Source organism: Contarinia nasturtii, unplaced genomic scaffold (genome assembly GCF_009176525.2).
Source record: "Contarinia nasturtii isolate CC-2019 unplaced genomic scaffold, AAFC_CNas_1.1 Cnas_scaffold_4839, whole genome shotgun sequence".
In the NCBI taxonomy this organism is placed as follows: Eukaryota; Metazoa; Arthropoda; class Insecta; order Diptera; family Cecidomyiidae; genus Contarinia; species Contarinia nasturtii.
The window spans coordinates 1-8577 of NW_022202120.1; the positions used below are offsets into that span (position 1 = coordinate 1).

At 30.7% G+C, this 8577-nt stretch overlaps 3 protein-coding genes and 1 long non-coding RNA gene across 10 annotated transcripts; 2 read left to right on the forward strand and 2 right to left on the reverse strand.

Moving 5' to 3' along the window:
- Positions 1 to 87: 87 nt before the first annotated feature.
- LOC116351193 lies at positions 88 to 1969 on the reverse strand. 3 transcript variants are annotated; one of them, XR_004202108.1, is made up of 4 exons: positions 1835 to 1969; positions 1636 to 1749; positions 1446 to 1536; positions 302 to 626 (listed from the first exon to the last, which is right to left on the reverse strand). It is a non-coding gene; the product is annotated as an uncharacterized LOC116351193 (long non-coding RNA). The 3 variants fall into 3 exon arrangements; XR_004202107.1 differs by lacking the exon at positions 1835 to 1969 and having other exon boundaries at positions 88 to 623; positions 1636 to 1828; XR_004202106.1 differs by lacking the exon at positions 1835 to 1969 and having other exon boundaries at positions 88 to 626; positions 1636 to 1828.
- A 142-nt stretch (positions 1970 to 2111) lies between these two features.
- On the forward strand, positions 2112 to 5167 carry LOC116351189 (protein germ cell-less). 4 transcript variants are annotated; one of them, XM_031783271.1, is made up of 8 exons: positions 2112 to 2276; positions 2484 to 2525; positions 2648 to 2766; positions 2834 to 3157; positions 3293 to 3341; positions 3411 to 3946; positions 4009 to 4227; positions 4298 to 5167. In XM_031783271.1, exons 2-8 carry the CDS (start codon positions 2523 to 2525, stop codon positions 4608 to 4610), a joined length of 1563 nt encoding a protein of 520 aa, XP_031639131.1. In that variant the 5' UTR covers positions 2112 to 2276; positions 2484 to 2522; the 3' UTR covers positions 4611 to 5167. The 4 variants fall into 4 exon arrangements, with proteins under 4 accessions (XP_031639131.1, XP_031639132.1, XP_031639130.1 ...); XM_031783272.1 differs by having other exon boundaries at positions 2112 to 2257; XM_031783270.1 differs by lacking the exon at positions 2112 to 2276 and adding an exon at positions 2291 to 2352.
- Positions 4749 to 5379, reverse strand: LOC116351192 (enhancer of yellow 2 transcription factor-like). The gene is made up of 2 exons (XM_031783275.1): positions 5195 to 5379; positions 4749 to 5107 (listed from the first exon to the last, which is right to left on the reverse strand). The coding sequence occupies exons 1-2, from the start codon at positions 5371 to 5373 to the stop codon at positions 4882 to 4884; spliced, it is 405 nt and encodes a 134-aa protein (XP_031639135.1). The 5' UTR covers positions 5374 to 5379; the 3' UTR covers positions 4749 to 4881.
- A 277-nt stretch (positions 5380 to 5656) lies between these two features.
- On the forward strand, positions 5657 to 7868 carry LOC116351191 (thioredoxin-related transmembrane protein 1). 2 transcript variants are annotated; one of them, XM_031783274.1, is made up of 6 exons: positions 5657 to 5909; positions 5981 to 6155; positions 6499 to 6660; positions 6734 to 7245; positions 7487 to 7576; positions 7675 to 7868. In XM_031783274.1, the coding sequence occupies exons 2-6, from the start codon at positions 6016 to 6018 to the stop codon at positions 7695 to 7697; spliced, it is 927 nt and encodes a 308-aa protein (XP_031639134.1). In that variant the 5' UTR covers positions 5657 to 5909; positions 5981 to 6015; the 3' UTR covers positions 7698 to 7868. The 2 variants fall into 2 exon arrangements, with proteins under 2 accessions (XP_031639134.1, XP_031639133.1); XM_031783273.1 differs by having other exon boundaries at positions 5658 to 5895.
- Positions 7869 to 8577: the final 709 nt, after the last annotated feature.

The following is an 8577-nucleotide window of genomic DNA, read 5'->3' on the forward strand; positions in this document are numbered from 1 at the left end:
ATCATGTAAAACTGTCTGATGGAGGTGCCGTGTAAAAATTGCTTTTATAAACTTACGGTTCAGTTTTTAAAATCAAACAATATAAATGTATGATACCTCCATCGTGAAAAAGAATACGCTACACATTGTGAAATTTGCTAGTTTTTACAAGGCAAGATCAATAGATACAATAAAGTTTGACAAACTTCAGGACAATCTGGACACATAAATTCGAGTTCTTGATGTATTTTCATGTGTTCTTGTATCCATTTAACATTTTCTCCACAAATGTCACAAAGGGATTCAACTGAGCTTATAAAAATGTAATTTAATTATTAAGAATATTTCGGGCAAGTTTATATGGAACGTTTATGATTCGCATGTAATTTTTTATGTGTAACTCGCGTCGGAGAGTAAACGATTTCGAACAAATCTCACAAAAATTATTAATTTTGTTATGGCTGTGTTCATGGATTTGTTTCAAAATATGTATAAATCATTGAATTACCTTTCAGATGGCCAGAAAAATATCCAATTGATGAAAAACTCAAAAAGGGCCTCCCAAAAATGTTCGACCCCAGGCCCAAGAGATATGGGAGACGAAATCGAAAATTTCAAAAGCACATATATTCTCAGTTTTCCATCTACTTTCAATAGAAATTACAAAAAAAATGTTTTTTCAAAAACTACGGAAAAAAAAGAGGACATACAAACACCCCAAGCGACCAATTTTGAGGTTTTTGGCCATTTTTGGTAAAATGACCATATTTAATCCACTTTTCAAGCGATCGTTATGATATTTTTTTTTAACATTATCTACGCAGTCCCTAGATTCCGAAAATGTAAAAAAATAAATTCGAAAAAAGCAGGTTGGTGGTCAAAAATTGAGAAAAAGGAATTTTCAGCGATTCTTTCAAAATGCCACCTGGCGGCCAAATTTTGAATTTTTTTAATTTTTTTTGCGGATTCTTAATTTGGTGCCCGAGCACTACTAAAATATGCAAAAACCCCTTTACAAAAGTCAGCGGTATCGATTTTCATTTCTTTAACGTATATATAGAGTGACGCAAAATATACATATTTCATATGTATGGGGGTATTGCGTCACTTGGGGGACTGCCGTCCCCCGTGATATTATTATTATTATCATTCAACGATTATTATACCAAAAAAATGCTAAACAGTTTTGAATTTGAATTTTTCAGTTATTAATACAGCACAAGAATGATTTGAAAACAATTCTCTTTATATGCTAGGTTTAAAAAAAATTCCTAACCCTGTAAAAGTTTATTTGATTTAAAACACGACTAGAGAAGATGTTTTCACTTTTGTACGCTAAATGAATATTTGTAAATGCAATGAAAAACAATATTGAATTTATTGTCCTCGTTGTCATGTACCCATGATGGTATTTATAACATATATTTCAATTGAATGAATTTTTCGAATTAAAAAAATTAACTTACTCGACAATAGATTGATTTTCCTTGGAGTTCTCGTTTAAATGTTAGAATATGAATGGTGGCTTCAGGATTTTTTGTTGACACAAGTCAGTCACTATAATATGAATGAGAGAAAAAAATAAAACTTTCATATAGACAATGCAAAAAAAAAGAAAGTCATAGAAATTATATCAAAAAATAAATAAAAAATAACCTTTGTAGCCTATTTTTCTAAAAAGAAAATAATATATGGTTTAGAATGTGTTGTGTTCCAATTGAATGAATTTTATTTTGTGGTTATGTGTTACCAATTATCAAAACTGAATGACTGAGAAATTTATTATATCATATATCATTAAAAATTAATTTATTTTATAACTGAGTAATACTTTGAATCTTTGTTTAAAATCTACCTTTAGTTTTTATATGATTTTTACATAAGTATAATCAATAAAACACAAATTTTCTGTGTGCACAATATTTGTTCTAATATGTGAACGAAATACTATGTAATATACAGCAAGTCGATCAAATGTCAAACAAATTGAAATGTCAAATGCATGAGATTGATTATTTTTGATTTCTTGTCTGTCAGTATCGCCACCTACTTCAATTATCTCTTTGTATTTTACAACGTTCGGCATTATACTTAACGGAAATTTGCAACAATGACAACGCTGAAATTGACCATCATATTTTGAATTAACTACCAAAAAGCATTCAATGATGAAATTTTCAGATTCTTCTGAAAGATCTTTCAAAATATCTATTTTGACATAGTTCAAATAAATTTTTATGTTTATTATCTCATTGGGTCACTACATCGAATACTTGACGTATGCTCTATCTGATTAAGTATTACTTTATTATGAATTATCTAATGATTTTTATTAAAAAGTAAAATATGTAATTTTATGATGACGTCTTGTTTGTATGTTAAATTTATTCATATGTTTGTTAAATATTGTACTTATGTCATTTAATCTTTTTCATTTGCGTAAAAATTATTCAAAAAATAAATTGTTTCTTTACTTTTACAAAAATGTCTACACATTATATCAGGCATATGAAGAAATAACAAGGGGACAGCAAAAGAAGAATATGGTATTTGAATGTCCATGAAAGAATGTTGAGATTTCATTGAAATGTAACACAGCCATACAAAAATAGTTATATTTCAATAAAATTTGAGAAGAAGAATTTAATAAATTAATATTTTTTTTTAGGGAGCAATTTACAGTCGTTCTTATTCAGGAGGTCGGAAGCGAAAACATGATGAAATTGACCCGGAATCCGGTGATGAAGTTGATTCCAATACAAAAAAACACCTCAACACACCCGTTAAGTAAAAAGAAAAGAACGAAAGACCAAAAACTATGTAGATTTTGAGAATTTGTTCTATTTTTTTGTAGAAAAAAATTGATGACAACGCCAAGGTACATATACAAGACGTTTTTTCAAGAGGAACGTGACTCGGATGTATCAGTGATGGCATTAAGCAAAGTGTGGCATCTTCATAAAATTTATTTATGTCAAAGTCCATATTTTGCAAGCATGTTTAGTGGATCTTGGCGTGAGCGTGAACAAAACTTCATTGGTATTGAAATTGTAGATCCAAAAATAACTCATGAAGCTTTGAATACAGTTTTTGGCTCATTGTACCTGGATGAGGTTATTCTGGATCCAAATACGGTTGTGTCAGTGTTGGCAGCAGCTGCATTATTACAATTGGACGGGTATGTAGACTATTTTAATACACGTCAATTCTACGAATGGTTGAATTGTAATGATATAATACTAATAATTGTTGTTTCAAACTTTAATATTTTTATTCAGATTTAAAAATATAATTTATTTTTTTAATGTTTTAGGTTAATTGAAAAATGCTGTGAAGTTATGAATGCCACTATAAATGCAAAGGTATGTGAATGAAAGAGATATGAGTAGATGATTAGATTCGATGTTAATCAATAATCAATTTATCAATAGACAGCTATTAAATATTATGAAGTTGCATGCCAATATGCAGCCTTGGATGTGAAGAAAAATGCTTTGAAATGGTTGGAAATAAACTTGTTAAGTTTCTACTCGAAACACGGAAAATGGTTGGAAGAGCTAAATGCTGATTTGCTAACTGATTTAATTGATTCACCCGATTTAGTCGTAATGCAGACAGAATTCGCATTGTATGCACTATTAAAAGTGTGGATGTATCTGAAAATTAGTGCAACTAAGGATGAGTTCAGTGAACGTACAAAAGTTATAAATGCTAGCGCTAGCGAACTCATCAGCCTAGCGTCAAATCATTTTTCCAGTTTAAAATCAAAAACGCCGTTTCTTTATACGCGAACTGGCCAAAAATTTCAAAAACCATTCCTGAAATTACGAATGCAACATTTAATTAATCATCCCGTCGATATTAAACTCATTCTCGAAGAGAACATCATTCCGAAAGACTGGCTGTACTCACCATTTATGGTCCAATGGAATTCACTCATTAAAATTGACAATGGCCTTGATCAGGGGTGAGCTATTATTATACTTTTTATTGTGAAGTTTTTTTTAATTTTTGTTTATAAATTAATAGTCCGATAGATTGTGATGAGAACACGTTTTTTCAAACGTGTCTGAGGTGTGGAAGGATACTAGATAATGACGCATATCAAAAATGGCGCTGGACAGGTTTCAATTTTGGTGTTGATTTAGTGTTGGTTGCAGATACTAGAACATTAAGCATAAAACGTCATCATCGCAACGATAATGAACGATTATTAAGTTTACAATCAAAGAGACATTTTATGTTACGGTACGTTCCCAAAAAACTTCATGTTTTCACTTCTATCTTTTACTTCTATCGATATTATCTTTTTCCACAGTATTACCTTATTTTCATTGAATGAACAACGTCAAGTTAAGCATTCACAAACGACAGGAATAAAAACAATTAGTTTAGATCGAAATGAAGAGAATCGTCTAATATACTTGGACTCTGAGCTTGTTTATCCTTTGTTAGTATCGTTGAATCTTCTAGTCACAACCCCTTATAAATGTCCGGTACCACCGAGCGAAGAAATGGCTTCAATACCTTCAACATCTGGACAGTCGTCACAAATTACCAATGAATCCGATATTTCAACCATTGGTGCCATCAAATCGAGCAACAGCAGTGAAGATATCAATTCAAATTAAACTTTGTGATGATTGATTTAATTTTTTGGTTTTGTCTTTTATGTAACTTACTAAAAATATTTGCTGTGAAACAAGAAAAAATAGTTTGCTTCGAAAGGAAGAATGGAAAATATATTACAAATTAAAATAGGAAATGGACAAGTTTCGTGGAAATGATTGGATTTTATTAACATTTATAATCCTATTTTATAAATTCTATGTATTAATATGTAAATTTGTATTTGTAATTGTTTTTGAAGCTATCATTTCATTCTCCAGAGTAACAATATTACTAAATATCAACACCTCCTTGTGTAGAAAGAATAGTTTTAATTTTCTGTAGTAGTTCACGTTTTACAGCGTCTGGAACGAGAGCACGGGCTTTTGGTGTAACCTGCTTAACAATTTTCTCTGCATTCACGTTTCCTCCATCTTCTTTGATAACATCACGGCATAGAAGTCGAACTTCATCATTCCACCCACATTCAGTCAATCGCAAACGGAGTAGATCCTTCAGCCTAAAAAATTATTGACGTATTACTGCTTAAGACGAAATAAAAATACATTGACAACTACAATTTTTTTATAGAAATGGAATTACTTACTTTGCTCGGTCACCGAGTAGTATTGTCATTTGATCCACAGCTTTTGTCAAAGTCATTGTGTGTTTGTAAAATAATATGGAAATAAGTTTTAAGTTTCCAATTATTTGATAAAAAAGTATTTTTTCAGTAGTTATGTTACTATACTGTTTAGCATTACCTAGAGTTGAAGGTTTACACATTTTGACACATACCATATACTTGAGATACTAGCGCCAATTTCTCAATTGTGAGCCATTGTGTGCACATTTCATTGTTAAATGAAACCTATGGATTACATGCAAGTTAAATAAAAACAATCAATTGTATGATTTCTCTTGCTTTATTTACATCGCATTTAAAATTAAAAAAATGATCTTTTTTAGCATGGACTTCCGTATTATCTAACCGATAAGTAATTAATTTTGTAAAATTGTTGCCCGATTTGAATTGCCAGTTCGGTACTCAAGCAGAAAGCATCATTACTAACTAGACAAGAGTAGACAAAAGAAACATCAAATTGCGTGGAATTGAATGATTCTTTTACATACATGAGCAGAATGTAAACTTTATTGAAATTTGACGTAACTTAAATTAAGTGAACTTACAAGAATAAATTTATAATAATGCAATTCTGAAAAAAGCTACCGAAACTGAATGTCATTTAACTCTAAAATATATTTAAAATTTAAACTTTGAAACTACCCAAAAATTGCTGAAGCAATGTGTGTATTCTGTAGTGTGTATTCTGTATTTCTTTGTGTATAAATAATATAATAATTGTTATAATCAAACTTATTTTCTGCATAGCAAACTGAAAATTAAAAATAAACCTTCACACTGCAATGATGACATTACAATTCGCTTATGGAACAGCAGTATTTCTTGTATGGAATTCCATTGTATTCGCCGAACAAGCAAAAGTTGTCGATCTCAACGAAGATACTTGGCGCATTGCTCTCAATAAAGAATGGATGATTGAATTGTAAGTAAATTAAACTATTACTAGTTTTGGTTTCAGTCTTCATTAATACGAAGGTTAGTGATACAGAAATTGTGTTTCATTTCACATAACAAAGGCGGCAACTGAACTAAAATTCCTATCTCAAAAATGATAGTACACATTTTTTAGATTTTAAACTTGATTAAAGATGATTCGGCATGCAAACTTAAACAAAATGGATTACCCATGCAAATTTGTAGTTTTATTTTTAAAAAATTTTTTATCCTAAAAGTCCTTGGGGACCTTTTTGGAAAAAGACTGATCTAAATTGTGTATTTTAATTATTAAATCTCGTGCAAATTAAAATGAAAAAAAATCTTAATAGCTATGCTCCATGGTGTCCAGCTTGCAAGAATTTTGCTCCTGCCTGGCGAAAATTGGGTGAATGGTCAAATGACATTGGAATAAATACGGCTCAAATTGACGTTACAACATCACCAGCTCTAAGTGGACGTTTTCTTGTTACAGCATTGCCAACAATATTTCAGTGAGCAAAATAGCAATTATTTGATTTAAACCTACTTCAAAGATTGAAACGCTACAATTTTTATTTTAATCAGTGTTATTAATGGAGAGTTCCGACAATATCGAGGGCCTCGCGATTCCGATGCATTAATTTCATTCATAGAAGAACAAAAGTGGAAGGAAATTGAACCAGTTTCACCATGGAAACATCCCGATTCTGTACAAATGGCAATTGTTTCATATTTTTTTAAACTATCGCACTATCTAAAAGAGGTCAATAATGTAATGCTCATCGATTATGGAATGCCACCATGGCTGACTTACGTTTTATTTGCCATCGTAACTATTTTGCTTGGCGCTTTGTTAGGGTTGATTTTGGTTTCAATTATTGACCTTATCTTCCCGCCTGTTTCACAAAACAGCCGCAAGAGTTTCTCTCAAGGTCAAAAAAATTCAACAACAGCAACTGATGAAGATGCTCGTGATGTCATCGACGATGATGGTGAAACAGAAACATCAGCTGCCGTTTTGGCCGACAAAGAAGATGATGAAGAAGATGCTCAATCAACATCAGGCACTGATTCAGATGAAGATAAGAAATGTGAACGTATGTATAACACATGTGTTTGTGTGGGTGCGTGTGTATTTTTTTTGTTTGTGTGGTTTAAGTAATTGTGGCTAAATGGTTTTGGAATAGTTCCTTTATGACAGAGTTAACCTCTGAAACTGGTTTTATCTTCAAAATGGTCTCATAAATGTATAAGTTAATGTGACCCATAGATGACGATGGCACGACTAGAATGTTTTGATATCCGTTCTAATGGTGGCTTGAATTTTTTCCAATATAGAACCAACTTCGAAGACGAAACAATTCAAAGAGACTTCTCCAGAGACTGATATAAAAAATTCATCACAAATATCACCTGGAATTCGAAAACGTAAGACAAAGAATCTCAAATTCAAGCAATGTTGCAAATGTGTTGCTTTTAAACTAAGTATTTGTATGTTTCCATTATAACATATTGAATAATTTCAGGCAAGCCGAATAAATCGCATTAAAAAGATGTTAACAAACCCAAAATTGAGAATTTAAATGTAATTTTAGGAACAGGAATACAGATTTCATAATTCAGTAATAAACAGTAAGACAGTCATACTGTTGTTCGAATTTACTGTTTATTAAGAAATAAAGAATAATCAATAATATAATTACAATTATATTAACATCAATAATATATCTTTTGCATTCATTTGGCATATTTTTTCTATGGGAAAAATATTTCTCGCAACTATAGATTTTATTTTATAACTAATGTATAAATTAATATTTATAAAAAATAATAAAATTTATTAATATTTTGTTTTTTTTTTAAACATTTCTTTTTTACATATTCAAAATGTAAATGTAATGTTGCTGGTTGTTCGATGTTTGTTTGACAGTATGATCTAGTATACGAAACCACTGGATTTTTTATTCGATGAGAATTGCAAGAAATGATTTTAACATTCCTTCGATTCATTTCCATTTTCCAGTCTTTTCATCCTAGGTATAACACCATTGTATGTTTCTAAAATAATTGCTAAAATTCTGGTTATATTACAAACTGCACTTAAAATATGTGGTCTGTGGCGTTTATGGCTTACAAATTCTATTCTTTTACTAATATAGTCTCCATATTGACTAAGTCGACCAACTTCAATGTAATTTTGCAAATGTGGCGAGTACATTTCGAATATGGTGGCAAAGCTTTCAAACAGTTCTAATTGTTTAGCAGGCACATTGACGACACGAAAATGAACATTCATTCCTTTATATATTTGTGAAATCAATTCTATAGTCTCGTTCCTCTTTTGATTCATTTGCTTTTCGGTTCCAGCCAGGAATAATTGTATTCCAGTTGATTGTGAGACATCGAAAAGGCCCAGATCGTTTTTTTTT

What these genes read in the sequence shown, in the direction of transcription:
- LOC116351189 (XM_031783269.1), top strand. Translation starts at nt 2,394, where the DNA reads ATGTCATTTAATCTTTTTCATTTGCGTAAAAATTATTCAAAAAATAAA. An exon ending in GACAGCAAAAGAAGAATATG is followed by an intron (nt 2,526 to 2,647) that starts GTATTTGAATGT and finishes ATTTTTTTTTAG; the next exon opens with GGAGCAATTTACAGTCGTTC. An exon ending in GACAATGGCCTTGATCAGGG is followed by an intron (nt 3,947 to 4,008) that starts GTGAGCTATTAT and finishes ATAAATTAATAG; the next exon opens with TCCGATAGATTGTGATGAGA.
- LOC116351192 (XM_031783275.1), bottom strand. Translation starts at nt 5,373, where the DNA reads ATGTGTAAACCTTCAACTCTAGGTAATGCTAAACAGTATAGTAACATA. An exon ending in CTACTCGGTGACCGAGCAAA is followed by an intron (nt 5,108 to 5,194) that starts GTAAGTAATTCC and finishes ATAATTTTTTAG; the next exon opens with GCTGAAGGATCTACTCCGTT.
- LOC116351191 (XM_031783274.1), top strand. Translation starts at nt 6,016, where the DNA reads ATGATGACATTACAATTCGCTTATGGAACAGCAGTATTTCTTGTATGG. An exon ending in AAAGAATGGATGATTGAATT is followed by an intron (nt 6,156 to 6,498) that starts GTAAGTAAATTA and finishes AAATCTTAATAG; the next exon opens with CTATGCTCCATGGTGTCCAG. An exon ending in TGAAGATAAGAAATGTGAAC is followed by an intron (nt 7,246 to 7,486) that starts GTATGTATAACA and finishes TTTCCAATATAG; the next exon opens with AACCAACTTCGAAGACGAAA.